The 27,484-nt window shown below is 45.3% G+C and overlaps 1 protein-coding gene across 1 annotated transcript; it reads left to right on the forward strand.

The window, feature by feature from the left end:
* Positions 1 to 27,475, forward strand: METTL2A (methyltransferase 2A, tRNA N3-cytidine). Its single transcript, XM_034942649.3, has 9 exons — positions 1 to 594; positions 801 to 892; positions 2,891 to 3,246; positions 4,380 to 4,429; positions 11,837 to 11,897; positions 17,225 to 17,364; positions 21,431 to 21,537; positions 24,296 to 24,361; positions 25,170 to 27,475. The coding sequence occupies exons 1-9, from the start codon at positions 485 to 487 to the stop codon at positions 25,322 to 25,324; spliced, it is 1,137 nt and encodes a 378-aa protein (XP_034798540.1). The 5' UTR covers positions 1 to 484; the 3' UTR covers positions 25,325 to 27,475.
* The last annotated feature ends 9 nt before the right edge of the window (positions 27,476 to 27,484 follow it).

A 27,484-nucleotide genomic window follows, 5' to 3' on the forward strand; every position in this document is an offset into this window, starting at 1 on the left:
AGCTGAATATAGAAGCTGGAAATTGCCCTGTTTCTTCCCGCTGCTTGCTACCTTCTTCAGTTCTGGACATCGGCTCCGCAGTGGAACTAGGTAGCCTCAACTCTTATAATGATTCAAAATTTTTCCTGTTTTACAACTTGAGGGAAGCTGGGGAACCTGTTAAGAGGATCCCAGCATTGAACTGGGTCTCAAGTGGAATGTCTCCCACTTTCTGCCTAACCTGCACGTCCATCAGCACCTCATCAATGAGAAACTACTCCTCCGGGGAGAATTTCCCCCTGCCTGGTCCCCTTCCCTAGAGAGCCCTTCGCCAACCCTGGGACAGCCCCAAACGACAGCTCCCGAGCGCCACCCGGACCAGACTCCAGGGCCGCCCGGTCCCGCCACCCTTTTTCCCGCCCAGACTCCGCGTCTTTTGAAAGAGGGCGTGACCCGCAGGAAGTTCTCGCGTTACGGAAAGTAAAGTGTTTCCGGCTCCGGTGTCATGGCCGGCTCCTACCCTGAAGGTGCACCTGCAGTCCTCGCCGATAAGAGGCAGCAGTTCGGAAGCCGGTTCCTGAGCGATCCCGCGCGCGTCTTCCACCACAATGCCTGGTAATCACTCTGCCCCTTCGCCCGGCCTGTCGCTGGCCCTCTGTCCCGCCGCCTCGGAGCACTCCGAAAAGCCCCTGACCGCCGGCCACGAGTCAAGCTGCCCTACCCGAGGCAGTCTCCAAGGGGAGAGAAACTCCTAGGCCAGCGACTCACCCTGCCCGCAGCCAGGACGTGAGGCCCCTAAGCTGCCCGTTTGATTTTCTCAGGGACAATGTGGAGTGGTCGGAAGAGCAAGCCGCGGCGGCGGAGAGAAAAGTCCAGGAGAACAGTATCCAGCGGGTGTGCCAGGAGAAACAAGGTGCGCTTAAATGGGCTCTCATTGGTATCAACAGCCAGCGTACTGCCGAACGCGCCCTCCCGGAGAGGCCAGGGAACCGCGGCCGCCCAGGAATCCTTTATTCCTGGCCTGATGCGGATCTCAGGAGTAGAGCGGGACAGGGAGGGGATGAGCAAGGAGAGAAAAAGGCTGCATTGTAACAAAATCTTAAGTCGTAGAGGGTTTTTTTATATATAGTTTTACTTTGGAGGAGGGTAATGTTGTCTTTAATTGTGTTTAGTAGATCCACGTTGATATGGCTAGCCAATGACAACTGTGTGGTCACGCGATCATCTTAGAACCTGTACTTTTTACTTGATTTGCATTTTCCATGAGGAGATGTTTCCATTGAAGCTTCATTTAAGTGATTAGATTCTAAATATTGTTGGGAGGGGGGCTAATGACTGGTGACTGTGTGTCGATTACTTGTGTGATGGTTATGAGAATTTAGGGCTTTAGTCAAGGAAAGGTGAATGCAGCAGAGTGGAGATAAGTCTGGCCAAAGAAAAGGAGGCCCCTGCTTGAGAGGTGGATGATTTCACTGCAAAATATCCCTAGATAGTAAAACTAGGACTGATTGTTCCAGACAATTGAAGATAGGACTACAAATTTAGTACCCGCTGAAAGAGTTCTGTACAACAAAAAGATTCCAGTTACAAAACATTCACCCTGCATATTTTGACAGCAACTAGATCAAAGCAAGTTAATAGTTAAAAGGGATTTTGAAAATCACGTGGTTCAATATTCTCTTTTTATTGTTAAAGACACTTGGACCACAGGACATTAAGTGCTTTTCCCAGAGGTAAGCAGTCAGTAGTAGCAGTAGTGGAACTAAAATCCTGTTTCTTAGGGAGTCTTGGTTGATTCAGTAGGTGAGTTGTGAGTTGTTAACACACTTCTTAGTGGATTCCAACTTCTGTTGTCACTGTCCTGCTCAATTTGTTAGGTTTTTATTCTTTCTACTACACTAGTCAAGGCCCCCTGAATTGGCAAGAGCAGTAAACTGAAATCTGGGACTGTCTAAAAACAGCCTTCATTTAAACTGTCCATACTTTTTTTTTTTTTTTTTTTTTTTTTGGAGATGGAGTCTCGCTCTGTCACCAGGCTGGAGTGCAGTGGCATGATCTCAGCTCGCTGCAATCTCCTCCTCCCTGGTTCAAGCGATTCCCCTGCCTCAGCCTCCCGAGTAGCTGGGACTACAGGTGTGCACCGCCACGCCTGGCTAATTTTTTGTATTTTAGTACAGACGGGGTTTCACCATGCTGGCCATGATGGTCTCAATCTCCTGACCTCGTGATCTGCCTACCTCAGCCTCCCAAAGTGCTGGGATTACAGGCATGAGCCACTGCACCTGGCTACTTCTAGGATTTTTTAATAGTTAAAAGTCATCTGGCTGGGCGTGATGACTCATGCCTGTAATCCCAGCACTTTGGGAGGCCGAGGCGGGTGGATCACGAGGTCAGGAGATCGAGACCATCCTGGCTAACACGGTGAAACCCCGTCTCTACTAAAAAATACAAAAAATTAGCCGGGCGTGGTGGCGGGTGCCTGTAGTCCCAGCTACTCAGTAGGATGAGGCAGGAGAATGGCATGAACCCGGGAGGTGGAGCTTGCAGTGAGCCAAGATTGCACCCCTGCACTCTAGCCTGGGTGACAGAGCGAGACTCTGTCTCAAAAAAAAAAAAAAAAAAGGCATCCAAAGATGTAGGAGGACACTTGATAGATAGAGATAGTAAGTTCTCTGGTTGATTGTTCAAACAGAATTTAGACTCTCCTATAATGACGGATAGGGGCATTCGGGTATAATGCCAGATGGCAGGACTAAATGACCTCAGAAATGCCTTCAGTTCTGGGACTGTGGCTCTACCTGAGGATACTTTTAGTATTAAAGTGACATTTGGTAAAGCAGGATAATTGACATTAGATATAAATAAAATATTTGAGAGCTGGTTCTTAAAACTTTTTCTTAAATATTTACAGTTGATTATGAGATCAATGCCCACAAATACTGGAATGACTTCTACAAAATCCACGAAAATGGGTTTTTCAAGGATAGACATTGGCTTTTTACCGAATTCCCTGAGCTGGCACCTAGCCAAAATCAAAATCATTTGAAGGATTCGTTCTTGGAGAACAAGAGTGAAGTATCTGAATGTAGAAACAATGAGGATGGACCTGGTTTAATAATGGAAGAACAGCACAAGTGTTCTTCGAAGAGCCTTGAATATAAAACACAGACACCTCCTATGGAGGAGAATGTAACTCAGAAAATTAGTGACCTGGAAATTTGTGCTGATGAGTTTCCTGGATCCTCAGCCACCTACCGAATACTGGAGGTAACCTTTTATTGTCTTGGTAGTGGGATATGTGAAGCTATTATATTTGTGCACATGAGGTAGCATAGAGAGGCTGACAACAAAAGTAACTTCTGTTGGATGATGCTGACTAGACTTGACCCTTATATTAGCCTGGAATCACCTCCATTTTTGAACTGATAAAATGCCCTTAATGCAGACCAGATATCTGGTGGTCATGACGGACAAAGATCACACGAGAACAGCATGTCACTTCCAAAAATTGTATTAATAGCATCATGCTGTACCTGTCACATGCCACTGCATCATACAGGTGAAAGAGCTCAACATGATCATGCTATAAGTCTGGAAAAAAGTCCCAGATCAGAAGAAATTGTTGCTTCTCTTCTAATACAGTTACAGGAATGGAGAGGGTAGTTAGGATGGTGCCTGTTTCTTAGGCCTGGGATAATTCTCTTCCTCTGCATTTGGATGGTGTTGCAGAGTCTAGACCTGGAAAAATGTCTAGATTGGTATAACGTAAATTCATAAATGGGGACTGCGCACATTACTGGAAGCTGGTTCTGGAACTAGTTAGCCTTGGGATTGAGTCCTATGGTGTGATCTTAGACAATTTCCTTACCCTCTCTGAGCAGTGAGACTGCTGCCTCTGCACCTTGTAGTTATGAGGATGGAGATAATGTACGTAAAAGGGCTAAGAACAGTATCTGGCACATAGTTAAGCCCTTAATAAATAGTTGCTGTCTTCATTACCACGCAGCACTGTGTTTAGGACAAGGTTGTCAGGGTCCCCTTTTCATACATTTTTCAGCACAGTCTATTACAAATATTTTCACAATAATAATATAAGCTCAGTAAGAAAATACTTCATCTACAGGACTATTTGCTAGAACTCAAAAGATAAAAGCAATCCTTGCCCTTTTTTCTAGACCACCTCGTTTCTGCTAATAAAAACCCATGCTCTTGTCTTTTAAGGGTTCCTGAAGTCAACATCAAAATCAACAAATGTCATGGGTACTGTTTAGCTCTGGTCACTACACCTTCCCTAATACAATTAGGCCAGATTCTTGTTGATTATTATTTTTCTAGCTTTTCTAGCTTTAGGGAATTAACTCTGGAAAGTTCTGTGATTAATAGTTCATTTCTGTCTGCAGGTTGGCTGTGGTGTGGGAAACACAGTCTTTCCAATTTTACAAACGAACAAGTAAGTATGTTGTAAAAGTTTATGATAGCAAAGAAGATAAAAGTGAAGGTTGGCTGGGCGCATTGCTTCACGACAGTAATCCCAGCACTTTGGGAGGCCAAAGCAGGATTGCTTGAGGCCAGGAGTGTGAGACCAGCCAGGGCAATGTAGCAAGAAAAAAAAGTAAAGGTTTTTTCAAAACTTGCTGCATCAAACTATCAATAATGGTTATTGGAAAATATGGATTATGTCAGATTCAGATTTCTACATTGTTCATTTATGGATTGTTTTAATTTGATTATCTTTGTCGTTTGGAAAATTAGACTTAAAACTTGCTAGTGTTAACATTTAGTGCCTTCTTCTTCTTCTAAGGAACAAATGTGTTAAACTTTTCCATTCTCATGATCTCTGAAGAACAGTCAGTGGCTGAGTTGTCATCACCCCCATGGTAGAGTTGAGAAAGCTAACATACATGAAGATGTCTCCTGTTCTGATGAAAACACACTGGTTTTGTGTACTTAAACAGAACGCTTCTGACACCAAATGTGCGGGGTTTTTGCCAACTCTGACCAATTCAACAACAGCTGGGTGTCCTACAATTCAATTCTGACACTGTCTACTTGGAGTTGGTATCAGATCCCACAAGTTAAGGGTTCGGTCCCAGAAGACTGCCCCCCACTTCAGATGCCAGTTGTGAATCTGGCCCTCCGTGTTTCTGCCCTACAGGCTGTAAATCAGGGTAGCCCTATCTCCAGTTCAATAATTTCCTAGAATGGCTCACAGAACTCAGGGAAACACTTTACTTACATTTATGTGTTTGTTGTGAAGGATACAGATGAACAGCCAGCTGAAGAAGTAATTAGAGTGGGGTTCAGAGGATCTCACGCTCAGGAGCTTTGACCCTGAGGAGCTCAGTGCAGTGTCCTCCTATCACACGGATGTGTTCACCAACCTGGAAGCTCATCAAGGGGTTTTTTTTAGTTTTGAGCCAAGCTCTTGTTCTGTCATCCCGACTAGCACACAGTGGTGTGCCCATAGCACACTGCAGGCTCAAACTCCTAGGCTCAAGCAATCCTCTCACCTCAGCCTCCCAAGTAGCTGGGACTACAGACACATGCCACCATACCCAGCTAATTTTTGTTTATTTTTTGTAGAGACAGGGTCTCACTTTGTTGCCCAGACTGGTCTCAAACTCCTGGGCTCAAGTGATCCTCTTGCCTCGGCCTCCCAAAGTGCTGGAATTACATGCATAAGTCACCGTTCCCAGCCTCAAGAGTTTTTATACAGCTAGGACACAGACTCATGGGAAAATTAATTTTAAAAGGAGAAGAAGAAAATAGTTTTCATACAACATAATCTGCATTTCTATTCAGGACATTGGTGGGTGAAGCTGAAAGTTCCAATCGGTTTGCCCTTACTAGTGTTGGCCCCACCCCAGGTCATCTCATTAACATAAATTCAGTGTGGTCCTGAGGGAGATCATTATGAATAACAAAAGATACAGAGTCTTGCTTCATCACCCAGGTTGGAGTGCAGTGGCACAATCTCGACTCATTGCAACCTCCGCCTTCCGGGTTCAAGTGATTCACCTGCCTCAGCCTCCCTAGTAGCTGGGATTAAGGGTGCATGCCACCACACACAACTAATTTTTATATTTTTAGTAGAGACAGGGTTTCACCACATTGGCCAGGCTGGTCTCAGACTCCTGACCTCAGGTGATCCACCTGCCTCGGCCTCCCAAAGTGCTGGGATTATATGTGTGAGCCACCGCGCCCAGCCTGCTGAGGAAATTCTTAAGGTTTTTGGAACTCTGTGCCTGGAACCACAAAGACCAACACCAGATATATTTATTATACCATATCTGTTTTGTTTTGTTTGAGACGGAGTCTTGCTCTGTTGCCCAGGCTGGAGTGCAGTGGCGTAATCTTGGCTCACTGCAACCTCTGCCTCCTGGGTTCAAGCGATTCTCCTGCCTCAGCCTCCCAAATACCTGGGATTACAGGCATGCGCCACAATGCCCAGCTAATTTTTGTATTTTTAGTAGAGATGGGGTTTCGCCATGTCGGCTAGGCTGGTCTCGAACTCCTGACCTCAAGTGATCCACCCGCCTCAGCCTCCCAAAGTGCTGGGATTACAGGCGTGAGCCATGGCTCCCGGCCCTATAGCTGTTTTTAAACCCCTTGTGGAAATGACATTCCAGTTCTGTATGCATTACTGGAATCCACTGTTTCTCAAAGGTTTCATATAATATATACTTTGCCAATTTAGCCCACAGTATTCATTAACAGGATTAAGTAAAACATTACCCTCATTACTAATATACACTTAAATATTTCTACAATTTGTTCTCAGAAATTTCTAAGAAAATGGCAAGTCCTAGTAGCTAACACTGAAGAAAAGAAATTGTTCTGCTCTTGAAGTTACAGTCTGAGGAACCCACCTCAAATGGGAGATTGACTTAGCTTCAAGTTATGGCCATTAATCATCAATATCATCAATGCATGTAAAATAATGTAGATGGCATCTTTGCCACAGCCTCTTTATGCCATTTAAATAAGATCGCTGTGTTCAATATCTTGCTAGAACCCACTTGTTCACGTAATTCACTGGCTTAGAATTGGCATGTTTTCTACTGCCTGTGAATCAGGTTTAAATTGTTGGACATAGTTTTCAAAGTCCTCTACAAGAGTGTGCCCTATAAAGTATGTCCTCTTATCCCTCAGTGCACTGGTCACACCTTGTATGTCTTCCCCTGACTCCATACCTTTCCAAAATGTCCTTTGTTTCTACTACACTATTTCCTTCCTTCCTCACATTCTAGATCAGAAGCATCTAGAAAACTTCCCTAGTTGTTATCGTCCAGCTGCCTCACTCTGGCAGTCTTTTTTGAGACAGTCTCACTCTGTCACCCAGGCTGGAGTGCAGTGATTCGATCTCGGCTAGCCGCAACCTCCGCCTCCCAGGTTCAAGCAATTATCCTGCCTCAGCCTCCCGAGTAGTTGGGATTACAGGTGCCCACCACCACGCCCAGCTAATTTTTGTATTATTGATTGATTGATTGGTTGATTGAGACGGAGTTTTGCTCTTGTTGCCCAGGCTGGAGTGCAGTGGTGCGATCTTGGCTCACCTCAACCTCCGCCTCCTGGGATCAAGCGATTCTCCTGCCTCAGCCTCCCAAGTAGCTGGGATTACAGGCATGTGCCACCATAACCAGCTAATTTTGTATTTTTAGTAGAGACGGGGTTTCTCCATGTTGGTCAGGCTGGTTTCAAACTCCCGACTTCAGGTGATCCACCCGCCTCAGCCTCCCGAAGTGCTGGGATTACAGGTGTGAGCCACTGCACCCAGCTAATTTTTGTACTTTTTAGTAGAGATGAGCTTTCACCATGTTGGCCAGGCGGGTCTCGAACTCCTGACCTCAGGTGATCCACCCACGTCGGCCTCCCAAAGTGCTGGGATTGCAGGCATGAGCCACCATGCCCAGCCCACTCCGCAGTCTTTACAGCCTTTTTATGTTTCTTGAGTTACCCTATTGCCTGGATCCTTTTTTTTTTTTTTTTTTTTTTTTTTGAGACAGGATTTCTGTCACCCAAGCTGGAATGCAGTGGTGCCATCACAGCTCACTGTAGCTTCAACCTTCCAGGGTTCAGGTGACCCTCCCACCTCAGCCTCCCAAGTAGCTGGGACAACAGGCGTGTGCCACCACCCCTGCTAATTTTTGTCTTTTTTGTAGAAACGGGGTTTTGCCATGTTGCCCAGGCCAGGGTTCTTAATATTTTTTTAATGTATCTGATAAAGCCTTAGGATCATTTCTCAGGCTAATGTATTTTTCATTTGTTTTCTTTTTATATATAGCAGCTTTATTGAGATATAAAGTGTGTAATACAGTGGTTTTTTTGTTTGGTTGGTTTTTGTTTTGTTTTGTTTTTGTTTTGAGATGGCATCTTGCCCTGTCGCCCGGGCTGGAATGCAGTGGCACGATCTTGGCTCACTGCAACCTCTGCCTCCCAGTTTCAAGCGATTCTCCTGCCTCAGCCTCCTGAGTAGCTGGGATTACAGGCGCCCGCCACCACACCCAGCTAATTTTTGTATTTTTAGAAGAAACAGGGATTCACTGTGTTGGCCAGGCTGGTCTCAAACTCCTGACCTCGTGATCTGCCTGCCTCGGCCTGCCAAAGTGCTGGGATTACAGGCGTGAGCCACCGCACCTGGCCGTAATACAGTGGTTTTAAGTTAATTCACAGAGTTGTGCAGCCATCACTGCAGTCAACTTCAGGACATTTTCATCATCCCAAAAAGAAGCCCTATACCCATTAGCAGTCACTCCCCATTTCCCAATTTCCCCCAATCTCTAGCCCTAAGCAACCACTACTCTACAAATGCACAAATCTCTATATAGCTTTATCTTGGGCTAATTTTAAGTATATGAAGTAAAATAGAGAAAACTGATTATTTTGAAATACAGTTCTATCCTCAGAGCCCAATTAAGGACTCTGATTTTAAAAATAATACTCTTAGCCCTTCATATTCACCTTTTCTGCATCCGAGGATTCAAGCAATCATGGATTGAAAATAAATAGTATAGGCCAGGCGCAGTGGCCCATGCCTATAATCCCAGCACTTTGGAAGGCCAAGGAGATAGGATCACCTGAGCCCAGGAGTTCAGGACGAGCCTGAGCAACATAGTGAGACCCTGTCTCTACAAAAAAATTAGCCGCCGGGCGCTGTGGTTCACACCTGTAATCCCAGCACTTTGGGAGGCCAAGATGGGCAGATCACAAGGTCAGGAGATGGAGACCATCCTGGCTAACACAGTGAAACCCCGTCTCCACTCAAAATACAAAAAAAAATTAGCCGGGCATGGTGGCAGGCACCTGTAGTCCCAGCTACTTGGGAGGCTGAGGCAGGAGAATGGCGTGAACCCGGGAGGCGGAGCTTGCAGTGAGCAGAGATTGCACCACTGCACTCCAGCCTGGGTGACAGAGTGAGACTCCGTCTCAAAAAAAAAAAAAATTGCCAAGCATGCTGGCATGCACCTGTAGTCTCAGCTACTTTGGAGGCTGAGGCCAGAGGATTGGTTGGGGCTGCAGTGAGCCATGATCACACCACTGTACTCCAGGTGACAGAGCAAGACCCTGTCTCAAAAATCAATCAATAATACAACAATTTTTTAAAATCTAACTGTTTACATAGCATTTATATTAGGCATTATAGATGATTTAATGTATGCAGGAGGATGTGTGTGGGTTGTATGCAAATGCTACACCTGACACCATTGTGTAAGAGACTTGAGCTGGATACCAAGGGACAACTATATGACCTGTAGAAAACTTAAAGAAAAGCACAGGCCAGGCGTGGTGGCTCACTCTTGTAATCCCAGCACTTTGAGAGGCCAAGGTGGGCAGATCACCTGAGGTCAGGAGTTCAAGCCCAGCCTGGCCAACATGGCAAAACCCCATCTTTACTAAAAATACAAAAATTAACCAGGCGTGGTGGTGGGTGCCTGTAATCCCAGCTACTCAGGAAGCTAAGGCAGGAGAATGGCTTGGACCCAGGAGTGGAGGTTGCAGTGAGCTGAGACCACACTATTGCGCTCCAGCATGGGTGACAAAAGCAAAACTCCATCTCAAAAAAAAAAAGAAAAGTACAAAGAGGCCAGGCACAGTGGCTCATGCCTGTAATCTGAACACTTTGGGAAGCCAAGGTGGGCAGATTACTTAAGGTCAGGAGTTCAAGACCAACCTAGTCAACATGGTGAAACCCCGTCTCTCCTAAAAATACAAAAATTAACAGGGCATGGTGGTGGGCACCTGTAGTTCCAGCTACTCAGGAGGCTGAGGCCAGAGAATCACTTGAACCTGGGAGGCAGAGGCTTCAGTGAGCTGAGATTGCCCCACTGTACTCCAGCCTGGGTGACACAGCTGAGACCTCGTGTCTCAAAAAAAAAAAGAAAAACATAAAGAAGAAAACAACGCTTGCCAGGCGCGGTGGCTCACCCCTGAAATTCCAGCACCTTGGGAGGCCGAGGCAGGTGGATCACCTGAGGTCAGGAGTTTGAGACTAGCCTGGCCAACATGGTGAAACCCCGTCTCTACTAAAAATACAAAAATTAGCTGGGCATGGTGGTGCGCACCTGTAATCCGAGCTACTTGGGGGGCTGAGGTAGGAGGATCACTTGAACCCAGGAGGCAAAGACTGCAATGAGTCTTTGAGAAAGCAGAAGCTGAGTCTGACAGAACTTAGCCCGTGACCTTAATGGGTACTCGGCAGATGCAGCTGCCTGGCTGATTAGAGAACAGGACAGGCATGGACCCTGCTTTTGGAGCAGTGCTGTGGAATAGAACTTTGTGCAGTGACGGAAATGTTCTGCATCTTCACTCTCCCTTATGATGGTCACTAGCCATCTGTGAAATGTATCTAATGGGACTGAGAAACTGAATTTTTAATTTAAGTAGCCACAGGTAGCTAGTGATTACCATAGCAAATGCTGCAGTTCCCCAGGTTTTTAGTCTTGATTATACCTCCCAGAAGTCGTCTGCTCCAAAGGTCAACAGTTCAGCAGGAAGCAGAGCCCATGCCTTTGAGAGGCTGGAGGTATTGCATACTCCCAAAAATCCCAGGGCCTCACTCACAATGAGCCCAACAGTGCAGAAGAGCTCTGGGCTGTTGTTTCTAAAATGCAAGCATACAGCCTTCCTCCTCTCCCATTTTTATTTAGACCTGTACTAACAGAATTCTGGCATTACAAATTGTTTTGTATTTTGATGTCTTCAGAATAAATATATGATGTGCTTCATAATTGAAAGCAATTTTGATGGTTTTAAAATCAACATTTTTTGTGTTGCTACCTTGTGCTGAGACTTGTGCTAGATAGTGAGGATACCAAGAAAAATAAGCACAGGGATTTTGTGTTGTTCATCTTTATCTCCTCAGCATCTAAGATAATACCCAATGCATAGTGGGCTCTCAGTAGTGTTTGGTGAACTAATAAGCGAAAGATGTAATCGCCACTGTCAAAGCACTCACTCACTATGTGGTGGGGGCCAACAGACAGGTACAGATGTGTTCCTGGTGTGGAGAAAGTGCCAGGGTGGCTCAGCGAAGAAAAAAGAATTCTTGTGGTGCTATCAAGCAAGGCTTCATTTGAGGGAAAAGTAGGATTTCTGTAGGTGGAAAACGAGAAGACATTGATTTGAAACTCCCTGGTTGTTTTATAAACTTCATATTAGCTATGTCCACAGAGCCTCCAAAAGGATAGAATTCAAAAGGGATTTTAACCAAAATGAAATATGTTGTGACTAATAGATACAGTTTATTTGAATGAATGATAGTTTTTCCCATTTGATATTTTAACTGTGCTACACAAGAATGAGAGTAGACATAGCTCGATTTGTAGTCTCATTGTTCTGTCTTTTCTGCCCATTTCAGTGACCCAGGACTCTTTGTTTATTGCTGTGATTTTTCTTCCACAGCTATAGAACTGGTCCAGGTGAGTACAATGGGAAATTACCTATTGGTAATTTCCACTGATTAAAGGGAAAAGGTTCTCCTAAAAATCAAGGTCTCTGGCTGTGTTCTTATACGGTCTGTGTTCTTACGGTCTAAAAGTAAAAGATTTACTGATAACGAGCATACCTTGCTTTATTGCAGTTCACTTTATCACACTGTATAGATGTCGTATCTGTTCATATATTGAAAGTTTGTGGCAACCCTGCATCAAGCAAGCCTACCGGTGCCGTTTCTCCACCACCATATGCTCACTTAGTGTCTATGTGTCATGCTTTGGTGATTCTCAGAATATTTCAGACTTTTTTACTGTTATGTATGTTATAGTGTGTGATGTTACTGTTGTACTTGGTTTGGGGTTCCACAAATCACATCTGTGTAAGACGGTCAACTTAATAAATGCATGTGTTGTGACTGCTCCATCAACCTGCCATTCCATTTCTCTCCTCTCCTCAGGTCTCCTTGTTCTCTAAGACACAATATTGCAATTAGGCCACTTCATACTCTACAGTGTCCTCTGTGTGTTCAAGTGAAAGGAAGAGTTTCACCACGTTGCCCAGGCTGGTCTCGAATGATAGCTTACACTTATGTTGTAATTATTAAATTTAATACACAATTGCATAAACTAATGAAATACGATTGCATGCCGGTGCGGTGACTCATGCCTGTAATCCCAGCACTTTGGGAGGCCGGGGTGGGCAGATCACAAGGTCAGGAGTTCAAGACCAGCCTGACCAAGTGAAACCCCATCTCTACTAAAAATACAAAAAAATTAGCCGGGCTAAAAATACAAAAAATGGCGCATACCTGTAATTTCAGCTACTCAGGAGGCTGAGGCAGGAGAATCACTTGAACTCAGGAGGCGGAGGTTGCAGTGAGCTGAGATCGCGCCACTGCACTCCAGCTAGACAACAGAGCGAGACTCCATCTCAAAAAAATAAAAATACATTATTGGTCGGCCACAATGGCTTAACGCCTGTCATCCCAACACTTTGGGAGGCTGAGGCAGACAGATCACTTGAGATCAGGAGTTCAAGACTGGCCTAGGCAACATGGAGAAACCCCATCTCTACTAAAGAAAAATACAAGAAATTATCCAGGCATGGTGGTGGGCACCTGTAGTCCCAGCTACTCAAAAGGCTGAAGCAGGAGAATCGCTTGAACTGGGGAGGCAAAGGTTGCAGTCAGCCAAGATTGTGCCACTGCACTCCAGTCTGGGCGACAGTGAGACTCCATCTCAAAGAAAATAGAGAGAAAGAAAAAAAAATAGTTTATTGCTAAAACATGTTAATAATCATCTAAACCTTCAGCAAGTTGTAATCTTTGCTAGTGGACGGTCTTGCCTTGGTATTGATGGCTGCTGACTGATCAGGGTGGTGATTGCCAAGGGCTGGGGTGGTGGTTGCTAAGGGCTGGGGTGACTGGCAATTTCTTAAAATAAGGTAACAGTGAAGTTTACCATATAATTTGGCTCTTCCTTTCATGAAAGATTTCTCTGTAGCACGCGATGCTGATAGGATTTTGCCCACAGTAGAGCTTCTTTCAAATTGAAGTCCATTCTCTCAAACCCTGCTGCTGCTTTATCAACTAAGTTTGATGCCATTTCAAAACAAAAAACCTTTCTTGCCATTTCTAAACAATGTTCATAGCATCTTTACTGGAGCAGATTTGATCTCAGTAAACCACTTTCTTTGCCCAACCGTAAGAAGCAACTCCTTATAGATAAGGATGCTGGTTTAAAAAAAAAGAAAGAAAGAAAGAATAAGACTAAAAAACAAGCAGCAACAAGATTGCAGCAATTCAGTCACATCTTCAGGCTTCACTTTTTTTTTTTTTTTTTTGAGACAGGGTCTCACTGTGTTGCCCAGGCTGAAGTAGAGTGACACAATCATAGCCCACTGTAGCCTTGAATTTTGGGCTCAGGTGAACCTGATGAGATGATTCCATTGGGGTTCTTTGAGTTACAAGTAACAGAAACGTCTAGACAAACTCAAAGCAATAAGGTAGAATGTCATAGAACTTAAGGGCACAAAATATAGCCCCAAGTTCCTGGTATCTTACCTGTCATTGTCCAGGGCCCATTTGTTTTTTCCCTCTTTGCATACCAGTTTTCTCTAGTCAGTATTTCCTAATTTTGCACGTGGCCCCAACATGCTTGCTCCTCCCAGTCCCTTACAAGCTCACCCTGTTCAGGGGTTCATGGTGCCTCACTAAAATGATTGTGTCCCAGTTCTGAAGTCCCTGGGAAGTCTAGTTAACACAACCTAGCTGATAAATACAGCAGCCCTGTTTGAATCAGCTTTGGCCAATGAGAAACAAACTCACATATTTGGAGAAGATGGACATTGAGGGTAGATGCCTTAAAATGTATCTGTTATGGCTGGGCGCAGTGGCTCACACCTGTCATCCCAGCACTTTGGGAGGCCAAGGCCAGCGGATCACGAGGTCAGGAGTTCGATACCATCCTGACCAATATGGTGAAACCCCGTCTCTACTAAAAATGTGAAATTTAGCTGGGTTTGGTGGCACGCACCTGTAGTCCCAGCTACTTGGGAGGCTGAAGCAGAAGAATCGCTTGAACCCAGGAGGCGGAGGTTGCAGTGAGCCGAGATCGCACCACTGCACTCCAGCCTGGGTGACAGAGCAAGACTCCATCTCAAAAAAAAAAAAAAAAAAAATGTGTCTGTTACAATTGGCCAGGCATGGTGGCCAGCACTTTGGGAGGCTGAGGTGGGCAGATCACTTGAGGTCAGGAGTTCAAGACCAGCCTGGCCAACATGGTGAAACCCTGTCTCTACTTTAAAAAACACAAAAACTAGGCCGGGTGCAGTGGTTCATGCCTGTAATCCCAGCACTTTGGGAGGCTAAGATGGGCAGATCATCTGAGGTCAAGAGTTCCAGATCAGCCTGGCCAATATGGTGAAACTCCATCTCTACTAAAAATACAAAAATTAGCCAGGTATGGTGGTAGGTGCCTGTAGTCCCAGCTACTCGGGAGGCTGAGGCAGGAGAATCACTTGAACCTGGGAGGCAGAGGTTGTAGTGAGCCAAGATCACGCCATTGCACTCCAGCCTGGGCTACAAGAGTGAAACTCCATCTCAAAAAAAAAAAAAAAAAAATACAAAAACTAGCAGGACGTGGTGGCATGCACCTGTAATCCCAGCTACTGGGGAGGCTGAGGCAGGAGAATTGCTTGAACCTGGGAAGCAGAGGTTGCAGTGAGCTGAGATCGCACCACTCCAGCCTGGGCAACAGAACAAGACTCTGTCTCAAAAAAAAAAAAAAAAAAAGAGTCTGTCACAATTATGTATAATGCTGTTAGGGCAGATTAGGAATTGGTAGTGCCATGCTTTTAGAATTATTCATTCAGTTAAAGACCAAATGAATATTGAAGCCTATCTTTACTTCAGTTTTTGATAACAAAGTAAATTTTCTACATCTACAGAAATAGATTTTCCTGAAGAATTCTATGGTTTGTGTAATATTTTCTAGTTGGGAGTTGTTTTAAATCGTGTGCTTTGTTGTTTGTTTTGAGACAGGGTCTCAGTCACTCAGGCTGGAGTGCGGTGGTACAATCAAGCTCACTGTGGCCTTGATCTCCTGGGCTCAAGTGATTCTCCCACCTCCTGTGTAACTGGGACTACGGGCACATGCCACCACACCTGGCTAATTTTTTTTTTTTTTTTTTTTTGCGACGGAGTCTAGCTCTGTCGCCCAAGCTGGAGTGCAGTGGCGTGATCTTGGCTCACTGCAACCTCCGCCTCCCAGGTTCAAGCGATTCTCCTGCCTCAGCCTCCAGAGTAGCTGGGATTACAGGCGGGTGCCACTGCACCCAGCTAATTTTTTTGTATTTTTAGTAGAGACGGGGTTTCACCGTGTTGGCCAGGCTGGTTTTGAACTCCTGACCTCAGGTAATCCGCCCACCTCGACCTCCCAAAGTGCTAGGATTACAGGCATGCACCCGGCATTTTTTTATTTTTTGTAGAGATGAAGTCTCACTATGTTGCCTAGCTGGTCTCAAACTCCTGGGCTCAAGTGATCCTCCTGCCTCAGCCTCCCAGGGTGCTGGGATTCTAGGCGTGAGCCACCGTGCCTAGCAGATCGTGCTTTTGGTTTGTTTGTTTGTTTGTTTTTGTTTTTGTTTTTGAGACAGAGTCTCCCTCTGTCGCCCAGGCTGGAGTGCAGTGGTGCCATCTCAGCTTACTGAAAGCTCCGCCTCCCGGGTTCACGCCATTCTCCTGCCTCAGCCTCCCGAGTAGCTGGGACTACAGGCACCTGCCACCACGCCCGACTAATTTTTTGTATTTTTAGTGGAGACGGGGTTTCACCATGTTAGCCAGGATGGTCTCCATCTCCTGACCTCATGATCCGCCTGCCTTGGCCTCCCAAAGTGCTGGGATTACAGGCGTGAACCACCGCGTGCTTATTTAAAGTATGTGCTGTCTCTCTCCTTACGAATGTTTTTTTTTTCCCTATTGGTCACTCATTTTCATGATCGTTTTCCAATTCTTAGATCTGACTTCATGCATGAGAAGTACAGAAAGTACACAAGAATAAAGAATAAAAGTAGGGGAGTCAGGAATGTTCTATTTTAAAAGCAACTATTAGATTCCTCACTGTCTCCCTTCAATTATTCCTGATCTTTACTCTTTGAGTCCTCCCTGAAATAACATGCTATTAGATTGATGCAAAAGTAATTGTCGTTTTTGCCGTTTTTTTTTTTTTTTCTTTTTTTTAGATGGAGTTTCACTCTTATTGCCCAGGCTGGAGTGCAATGGTGCAATCTCGGCTCACTGCAACCTCTGCCTCCTGGGTTCAAGCGATTCTCCTGCCTCAGCCTCCCGAGTAGCTGGGATTATAGGCATGCGCCACCACACCCAGCTAATTTTGTATTTTTAGTAGAGATGGGGTTTCTCCATGTTGGTCAGGCTGGTCTCGAACTCCTGATCTTAGGTGATCCTCCCGCCTTGGCCTCCCAAAGTGCTGGGATTACAGGCATGAGTCTCCACATCCTTGCCATTACTTTCAATAGCAAAAACCGCAATTACTTTTTCACCAATCTATATAATGAATAGAAATATATCCCCTACTCTGGAGGGTGAGGCAAGTGATCCTATCGCGTGAACCCAAGAGTTTGAGGCCAGCCTGGGCAACATGGGGAGATCTTGCCTCAAGAAAAAAAAGAAAAAAGAAATATATCCCTCTTTGTGAAGTAGCAACAGTTACATTTAAAATTTAAAACAAGATAATCTTTTCTTTAGGCTATGTTAATATTTTCTAACTTACTTGTGTCTTCCACCTGTCTGCAGACAAATTCAGAATATGATCCTTCTCGGTGTTTTGCCTTTGTTCACGACCTGTGTGATGAAGAGAAGAGTTACCCAGTGCCCAAGGGCAGTCTTGATATTATCATTCTCATATTTGTTCTTTCAGCAATTGTTCCAGACAAGTAAGTTTGGGTCCCTTGGCTGGTAGTGTCACAAAAAGAAAGCTTTGGTGAGGGACCTTTTTTTTTAAAATAGGGTCTTGCTCTGTCAGCCCAGGCTGGAGTGCAGTGGCACGATCATGGCTCACTGCAGCCTTAACCTCTTGGGCTTAAATGATCCTCCCTCCTCAGCTTCCCAAGTAGGTGGGACCACAGGCACGTGCCACCAGTCCTGGCCAATTTTTGTGTTTTTAGCAGAGATGGGGTTTTGCCATGTTGCCCAGACGGTCTTGAATTCCTGGGCTCAAGCGATCCTCCCACCTTGGCCTCCCAAAGTGCTGGGATTATAGGTGTGAGCCACCATGCCCAGCCTGGCGAGGGACCTTGATATTAGAGTTGGGCTCAAAGTAAAAAGAGTTTTGTTTATGTTCTGATAGACACAAAGAAGCCACACCATTTGTAGTGATGTGAGCATCTCAGCCATTTTCCTAAATTTGTCTTGATGTCCAACTTCTGTTCTGGCCTCGAAACTTCTGCAGTAGTTGGTTCTTCATTTCCTTGTTGTGGCTCAACATTGGGAAAGAATGGGAAATCAGTCTCTAATGAGTATGTGGGGAAATTCCTATTGATAGTCTCATCACATGCCGTTTTAGAACTGTGAACTGTGGGTGTCACAGCTCTTAGGTAATGTCTCATTATTGGCTTTTTATTTTATTTTATTTTATTTTTTTGAGATGGAGTCTCGCCCTGTCGCCTGGGCTGGAATGCAATGGCGTGATCTAGGCTCATTGCAACCTCCGCCTCCCCGGTTCACACAATTCTCCTGCCTCAACCTCCTGAGTAGCTGGGATTACAGGCACCTGCCACCATGCCCAGCTAATTTTTGTATTTTTAGTAGATGCGAGGTTTCACCATGTTGGCCAGGCTGGTCTTAAACTCCTGACCTTGTGATCTGCTTGCCTCAACCTTGCAAAATGCTGGGATTACAGGCATGAGCCACTATGCTGGCTTTTTTTTTTTTTTTTGAAGACGGAGTCTTGCTCTGTTGCCCCAGCTGGAGTGCAGTGATGAGATCTTGGCTCACTGCAACCTCCACCTCCCGGGTTCAACCAATTCTCCTGCCTCAGCCTCCCAAGCAGCTGGGATTACGGGTGTACACCACCATGCCTGGCTAATTTTTGTATTTTTTTTTTTAGTAGAGGTGGTGTTTCACCATGTTGGCCAGGCTGGTCTCAAACTCCTGACCTCATGATCCGCCCGCCACGGCCTCCCAAAGTGCTGGGATTACAGGCGTGAGCCACCACGCCCAGCCTATTGGCCTTTTAAATGCTTTAAATAAAACAACCTTATTAGCAACATGAAATTTACATTGAACCTTAACTAAGGTGTTCTCTGATGCTTACAGTGTTTTAGAAAAGGGTGATACAGAATTCTATAAAATCAGATTCAGATTAAAGGAAAGTCAAATGCTATATCCTAAAATACACCATTAAAACTTCATATGCATAGGTAACCAGTGGTCCTGTGACACTACCTTCTCTTTTTTTTTTCTGAGATGGAGTCTCACTCTGTTGCCCAGGCTGGAGTGCAGTGGTGAGATCTCAGTTCACTGCAACCTCTGCCTCCAAGGTTAAAGCGATTCTCCTGCCTCAGCCTCCCGAGCAGCTGGGATTACAGACAAGCACCACCACACCTGGCTAATATTTTTTGTATTTTTAGTAGAGACGGGGTTTCACTATGTTGGCCAGGCTGGTCTTGAACTCCTTACCTCAAGTTATCCACCCACCTCGGCATCCCAAAGTGCTGGGATTACAGGCATGAGCCACTGCACCTGACCAAAACTACCTTCTCAAGGAAGCAGAGTCAGATGGTGGCTCAGAGATTCAGATACCATTGACTAATTCCATGGAAGCCCTTGTCACTGCCAGAGTGCAGTGAGTCTGGACAGGCTGGGGGTTGGCACATGTTAGGGTAAACTATACCCATGAAATCATGAGATTAGAGACGTCAAACATCTCCTCATTCTGTGTCATCAGAGTCCTGCAAAGGATGATTAAGTAAATTAGTGTTAAAGGTCAAGGTAAGCTGGTGTTAGGAAGCCAGATTACATGACTAGAGACTGCAGGGACCAGTGATTGAGATCCTGGTTTATCTCCCAGAGTCCAAGGACCCCTCGCTGGCTGCACAGGATAGGAGCTTTGGGTGATTGACCTTCCTCTAGAAGGCCACACTTCCTCTAGAAGGGTACTGAAGTCATCCAACCTGAGAGGATGAGTGTGAAATAAAGGCATATGCAGGATAACTCAAAAGGCCTACCATGGTTTTACACTTTAATAATTGCAGAGGTTGACCAGGCACAGTGGCTCATGCCTATAATCCCACCACTTTGGGAGGCTGAGGTGGGAGGAGTGCTTGAAGCCAGGAGCTCAAGACCAGCTTGGGCAACAAAGCAAGACCTTTATCTCTACTAAAAATAAAAATAAAAAAATTTAGCCAGGTACATATCTGTAGTCCCAGCTACTCAGAAGGCTGAGGCAGGAGTATGGCTTAAGCCCAGGAGTTTGAGGCTGCAGTGAAGTGAGCTATGATCACACCACTGCACTGCAGCCTGGGTGACAGAGTGAGACCCTGTCTCAAAAAAAACCTATGACCTTAGAAGTTTCAATGCTACAAACTTTTTAAAAATTGACATGGACTAAAACAAATTATTAAAATTTAAAATTCAAGCCAGACACAGTGGCACACACTTTTAGTCCCAGCTACCTAGAGACTGAGGCAGGAGGATCACTTGAGCCCAAGAGTCCAGCTGAGGCAACATAGCATAGCAGGACCCCAGCTGTTTTTTGTTTGTTTGTTTGTTTTCTGAGACGGAGTTTCACTCTTGTTGCCCAGGCTGGAGTGCAGTGCTATGGTCTTGGCTCACTGCAATCTCCGCCTCCCAGGTTCAAGCGATTCTCCTGCCTCAGCCTCCCAAGTAGCTGGGATTACAGGTGCCTGCCACCATCCCTGGCTAATTTTTTTGTATTTTTAGTAGAGACAGGGTTTCACCATGTTGGCCAGGCTGGTCTCGAACTCCTGACCTCAGGTGATCTGCCTGCCTCGGCCGTTTTTTTGTTTTTTGTTTTTTTTTAAGTGGGAAACATTCATTATGCAAAATTTAAATAGACTTTGAAATTTTTTTGGTGAAGTTTGTAGCATTTAGACTTCTGAAGTTATGAAAGCTTCAACCTGCACCAAGACTTTTGAAGAACACTGCATATGGAAAGCACAGACCTAAGTGTAAAACCCTCTGTCTGTTATACTCATTTGCATACTGATTGTATTGTAAGTTCTTGAGGACAAGTCTTCATTTAACAAACAGAAAGATACAGCCCCTACATTGAAAGAGCTCAGGTCTAATGGTGCAGGCAGATAAGTCACCTAGCAGAACCCACTGGATGCTCAGGATTCAGCTCAGCCACAGGCGCACAGGGCAAAGATGGCTATCTAGGACAGTGGGGAAGTGAGCCAGGTGGAGAGCAGAGAACTTTTGTTTGTTTGTTTTTTGGAGACAAAGTCTCAGTTACTCTGCGGCCCAGGCCGGAGGGCAGTGGTGCAATCTTGGCTCACTGCAACCTCCACCTCCCAGGTTCCAGAAATTCTCCTGCCTCAGCCTCCTGAGTGTCTGGGATTACAGGCACACGCCACCACACCTGGCTACTTTTTGTATTTTTAGTAGAGATGGGGTTTCACCATTTTGGCCAGGCTGGTCTCAAACTCCTGACCTCATGTGATCCACCTGCCTCAGCCTCCCAAAGTGCTGGTATTACAAGCATGAGCCACCGCACCCGGCCGGGAGCAGGGAACTTTCTTACGGCAGAAGCGGGCTGTCCTCGGGCCCCTTCAGGCTGATGGCAGTGGATCGAGGCCACAGCTGTGAGCAGGCAGCTAATGTCCTTCAGTTCTAACTGAAGCAAGAGTAGAGGAGCTTAGATCTCAGACTTGGTGTGTCAGTTGAGGAAGTCCACTGGCTTTTTGGGATATGCTACAGGGAAAGAGAACCCCGTCTTTAAGGAGACCTGATTGACCGTCATTCCCTGCTGCTCCACAGGATGCAGAAGGCTATCAACAGGCTGAGCAGGCTTCTGAAACCTGGCGGGATGATGCTTCTGCGAGATTACGGCCGCTATGACATGGCTCAGCTTCGGTTTAAAAAAGGTATTTTGAAAGTGCTGAATCCTAACCACTAGAGATCATGTCCTTTGCAGGGACATGGATGAAGCTGGAAATCATCATTCTCAGCAAACTAACACAAGAACAGAAAACCAAACACCGCTTTTTCTCACTCATAAGTGGGAGTTGAACAATGAGAACACATGGACACGAGGTGGGGGGCATCACACACTGGGGTCTGTCTGGGGGTGAGGGGGCTGGGAGAGGGATAGCATTAGCAGAAATACCTAATGTAGATGACGGGTTGATGGGTGCAGCAAACCTCCATGGCACATGTATACATATGTAATAAACCTGCACGTTCTGCACATGTACCCCAGAACTTAAAGTATAATTAAAAAAAAAAAAAGGTATTTGGCCACTATAATCAAAAAATGGTGCTGCCATCAGAATAGAAACTCTAGAATTAGAACTCCTTATATAAAGCCATTTAATATGTGACAGAGTAGTATATTTTTTAAGAAAACTGAAGAGGCTTGTATAATCTAGATATTGAGGTCTTTTTAAGCAAGACAGCTACCTTTAGAAGAGCTTTTATTAGAAAGACATTTGAAAGACAGCCGGGCGCAGTGGCTCATGCCTGTAATTCCAACACTTTGGGAGGCTGAGGCGGGTGGATCGCCTGAGTTCAAGAGTTCAAGACCAGCCTGACCAACATGGAGAAACCCTGTCTCTAATAAAAATACAAATTAGCTGGGCATGGTGGCGCATGCCTGTAATCCCAGCTACTCGGGAGGCTGAGGCAGGAGAATCGCTTGAACCCTGGAGGCAGAGGTTGCAGTGAGCCAAGATCACACCATTGCACTCCAGCCTGGGCAACAAGAGTGAAACTCTGTCTCAAAAAAAAAAAAAAAAGATATTTGAAAGACACAAATAATTTTAAATGTGGCATGACAAAAGATGCCATTAAAAATGTAAAAGGCAAATGACGGAGTAAGAAGGAATATTTTCAGTGCATATAATAGATAAAGACTTAATATCTTTGCTCTTCAAGGAGCTCTCATGAAACTGATAAGGAAAAGATCAGTGACCCACCCAAAAAACAGGTGAGGAGTATTTAGTCAGTTCACAGAAGAACATATCTAAATGGCCAGTAAACAACACTTCAAGGAAATAAAAATAACGAGTTAGTACTTCTTATTGCTGGCCAATTCAAAGAAAGAGGTGCATTCCTTCATTACTGGTAGAAAAAGAAATTGTTACAGCCTTTTTTTTGAGATGGAGTTTTGCCATTGTTGCCCAGGCTGGAGTGCAATGGCGTGATCTTGGCTCACTGCAACCTCTGCCTCCTGGGTCCACCCGCCTTGGCCTCCCAAAATGCTGGGATTACAGGTGTGAGCCACTGTGCCCAGTGTTACAGCCTTTTTTTTTTTGAGACGGAGTCTCGCTCTGTCTCCCAGGCTGGAGTGCAATGGCACGATCTCGGCTCACTGCAACCTCTGTCTCTTGGGTTCAAGCAATTCTCCTGCCTCAGCCTCCCGAATAGCCGAGACTACAGGCATGTGCCACCACGCCTGGCTAATTTTTTTGTATTTTTAGTAGAGACAGGGTTTCACCATGTTGGTCAGGCTGGTCTCGAACTCCTGACCTCAGGTGATCCACCCACCTCAGCCTCCCAAAGTCCTGGGATTACAGGCGTGAGCCACTGCGCCCGGCTTACAGCCTTTTTTTAAGCACCCAATTATTGTTCAATCCAGTCATTTTTTTTAATATAGTCAAGAACTAGCACATAATACATGCAGGAGCAAAACTTTGTAAACAAAGTGAATGTCTCTGGATAGGGAGATGTTGTGCTTGTCACCTGAGGTGGACCCCGTACCACTGAACTTGGAGGGATTTCTGTTCTGTATTCAGTGAGAGGAGAGCAACGTGCAAGGGAGTATTTTAAACTCCATCCCCCATACCAGTATCTGCAGGGAAATAAGTATACACTTGTGTGATGATTTGGGCATTCAGGAAGGTCTAGAAGTATGTGCCAGGCTGGTAAACTGAGGTAAGGTCAGGGAGGTTAGCAGCAGAAGGGAAAGCATGTTCATGATCAAAACAGTATCTGAGTTGTATTTATGATTCTGTAGACATGTGAAGAGACATGCAAAGGACAGTCACCACCAAAATGGTAATGATTGTCTCAAGTTTCCTTAAACTCAGCTATATTGCTTAATTAAAAAAAATAAAAATAGGCCAGGCACGGTGGCTCATGCCTTTAATCCCAGCACTTTGGGAGGCCAAGGTGGGTGGATCACCTGAGGTGAGGAGTTTGAGACCAGCCTGGCCAACATGGTGAAACCCTGACTCTACTAAAAATACAAAAAATTAGCTGGGCATGGTGGTGGGAACCTGTAATCCCAGCTACTTGGGAGGCTGAGGCAGGAGAATCACTTGAACCTGGGAGGCAGAGGTTGCAGTGATCCGAGGTCACGCCATTGCACCCAGCCCAGGCAACAAGAGCGAAACTCCGTCTCAAAATAAATAAATAAATAAATAGTTTGTGCTGTTAATTTAATGGGGTTGGGAGAGTGAACAAGTTGTTTTCATCAAACAATTCTAGAGTTTTGGAGTGGGGTGCTTAGGAACCTCATGTTTTCTGACATTGTGACTTACTCCCGTTGAGCTGCTCTTCCCGAAGCACTGAGGCGGGAGTGCTCTCCACCCAACAAACTGACCTCTCAGTTAACATTCCTTAGCAATGCGAGTCAAAGAAGTGCTTTAAAGTGTCTCTGATTTTTAACACATCACTCTGCAGGTCAGTGTCTATCTGGAAATTTCTACGTGAGAGGTGATGGAACCAGAGTTTACTTCTTCACACAAGGTATGAAACACTCATCTTTTTACACTAAAAGTCCCCAGTACCAGATGAGATGGTCTTCAAGGCACGTTCAGAAGGAAAACTATCTGGCCCCTCCTGCCTTTTAGGCAGGCCGTTTCCTGCGGTTCCCCACTGCTCACACCCTCCTCCACCCTGGGCTAGGCTACCCATGGCAGCCAGCCACTCGGGCCCCCAGGCAGCCCTGGCTTGTCCATGCCTTCAGTCCTGCTCTGCTCTCCCTGTCTGCCACTGTCCAAAATGGGAAGCCTGCCCACTCTGCAAGGCTCATCTCCAGTCCAGCCTGTTTCACCCTCTACATGGGGTTGTGCTTTGGTGTGCCCGGGTCAGGGTGAACCCTGGGTTCTAGGGGTGCTGGGAACTGCTCTTCTCTGCAACTGGCCTATCCACAGGCTTCATCCTTCACCTGGGCCTTCCGAATTCTCCGTTCCTGGGCCCATTTTAGGGTCACCTTCTTTGAGCCTTTGGTTAAGATGATGAAACCACTTTCCTAAAACAATTGCTTTGACATACATAGATATTTTTGCATAAATTTTAAGGTGTTCATAGAGCCTAAAGGCCAAATATAAACCAAAGGTTTTTAAAAAAGAAAAAACCGCGGCCCATACGCAGTGGCTTCCCCTACCTAAACATGAACTTACTGTTACCAAGCCACCACTGCATTTATAACCAAACGGCCATGTAAAAAACACGACAGCAACTTCCCAGAGCCCCTTTTAACAAGGACTTAGTAGATAAAAATGCCTTTTCTTGAGGGGAAAAATGCATAAACATCTTTTATTTTCCACACTAGAGGAACTGGACACGCTTTTCACCACTGCTGGACTGGAAAAAGTTCAGAACCTGGTGGATCGCCGACTGCAGGTGAACCGAGGGAAGCAACTGACAATGTACCGGGTTTGGATTCAGTGCAAATACTGCAAGCCCCTTCTGTCCAGCACCAGCTGAGAGGCACCTGCTGCCAACACGATGCAAGCCCATTGTGTTTCCGGGCTTTTTTAAAAAAAAATTTGTAGCACTGGGCGTGGTGCATGCCTGTAATCCCAGCCACTCAGGAGGCTGAGGCGGGGAGGATCCATTGAGCCCAGCAGTCCAGCCTGGACAAAATAGTGAGAGACCCTGTATCTGAAAGTAATAATAAAAATAAAAAGAATATAAATGAGGTCTCGTTGATGTTGGACAATTCAAGAATTCAGACTTGAACCTTAAACCTAGGAAAAGTTACTTTGTATCAGGATTCTAACAATTATGCTTCGTATTTGTGAAGTCCTTTAAAACATAATTTTCTCAAGTTCTTTCTTTGAGATCTCAATCTGTCTTAGCATTTTGTAACTAATAACTGAAATTTTATTCAAAGGAATTGTAAACCTTAAACCACCAATTTATTTCCATGTGAAAAAGTGTTACATATGACAAGTGTTTTTTGACTGTAATTGCATTAAATCTTTTGAGAACGTAAATGCCGGGCTAGGCAATTGCAGTTAATACATACAGAGGTTAGTGAAGGGCTTATTAAGTTGTAGGGGACGCAAGCTGGGAAGAATCAGATCAGATATTTTCCTGACAAAAAAAAATGACCCTATAGAGAGCATCAAAATGTGGTGTTCTTGTTAAGTAATTGATCGTGGTCTTCGCTTTAATCTTAGTTCCGCCAGGCACGGTGGCTCACACCTGTAATCCCAGCACTTTGGGAGGCCAAGGCAGGCAGATCAGCTGAGGTCAGGAGTTGGAGACCAGCGTGGCCAACATGGTGAAACCCTGTCTCTACTAAAGATAAAAAAATTAGCTGGGTGTGTTGGTGGGTGCCTGTAATCCAGCTACTTGGGAGACTGAGGCAGGAGAATTGCTTGAACCCAGGAGGCAGAGGTTGCAGTGAGCTGAGATTGCGCCACTGCACTCCAGCCTGGGCAACAAAGCAAGACTGTCTCAAAAAAATAAAAATAAAAAAAGTCTTAGTTCCATGGAATTTTAAGCATTGTTCCCCCTCTAACCTGTGTCTAAAGAATTAAAAGAATTTGGCCGGGTGCGGCAGCTCATGCCTGTAATCCCAACACTTTGGGAGGCTGAGGCAGGCGGATCACGAGGTCAGGAGATCGAGACCATCCTGGCCAACACGGTGAAACCTCGTCTCCACTAAAAATACCAAAAAAATTAGCTGGGCATGGTGGCACACACCTGTAGTCCCCTGTAGTCCCAGCTACTCGGGAGGCTGAGGCAGGAGAATCGTTTGAACCTGGGAGGTGGAGGTTGCAGTGAGCCAAGATCATGTCACTGCATTCCAGCCTGGGCAACAGAGGAAGACTCCGTCTCAAAAAAAAAAAAAAGAAAAGAATTTTCACTTTTTGCAAAATTATCTTTTTTAATGCACCCTTAAGTGTTTGACACAAAAGGAATTGAGAGAACTTCTTAATTTTAACCACATCATCACTTCATTTCTGAATGTGATCATTATCAGTGTTAGATGCCTTTTTTTTTTTTTAAGGAGACAGGGCTCTCACTTTGTTGCCCAGGCTGGAGTTCAGTGGTGCAATGATAGCTCATTATCACCTCGAACTTCTGGCACAAGCCATCCCTCCGCCTCAGCCTCCTGAGTAGCTAGGACTGCAGGTGGGCACCATCATGCCTAGCTAATTGTTAGATCCTTTTTTTTATGTTCTGCATTTTTTCAGTTATTTTTACATATTTCTCTCTTGATCCATGCAGTTATAGGATATATCCTTAATTTTAGAAAGTAAGGACTTTTCGACCAGGCGTGGCGGCTCATGCCTATAATCCCAGCACTTTGGGAGGCCGAGGTGGGCAGATCACTTGAGGTCAGGAGTTCCAGTCCAGCCTGGCTAACATAGTGAAACCCCGTCTCCACTAAAAAATAAAAAATCAGCTCGGCATGGTTGTGGGCGCCTGTAATCCCAGCTACTCAGGAGGCTGAGGTAGGAGAATTGCTTGAACCTGGGAGGCAGAGGTTGCAGTGAGCCGAGGTGGTGCCATTGCACTCCAGCCTGGGTGACAAGAGCAAAACTGCATCTCAGAAACAAAGATGCCTAGCTTTCACCTTGTTGATGTTTTTCTAAATTTTGGAATAATAAATTTATATAGGAATACTGCCAG

This window comes from Pan paniscus, chromosome 19 (assembly GCF_029289425.2).
Source record: "Pan paniscus chromosome 19, NHGRI_mPanPan1-v2.0_pri, whole genome shotgun sequence".
Lineage (NCBI taxonomy): Eukaryota > Metazoa > Chordata > Mammalia > Primates > Hominidae > Pan > Pan paniscus.

Coding starts and splice junctions, on each gene's coding strand:
- METTL2A (XM_034942649.3), top strand. CDS start 485: ATGGCCGGCTCCTACCCTGAAGGTGCACCTGCAGTCCTCGCCGATAAG. Junction 11,898..17,224: donor CAGCTATAGAACTGGTCCAG/GTGAGTACAATG, acceptor ACCTGTCTGCAG/ACAAATTCAGAATATGATCC. Junction 24,362..25,169: donor AGTTTACTTCTTCACACAAG/GTATGAAACACT, acceptor TTTCCACACTAG/AGGAACTGGACACGCTTTTC.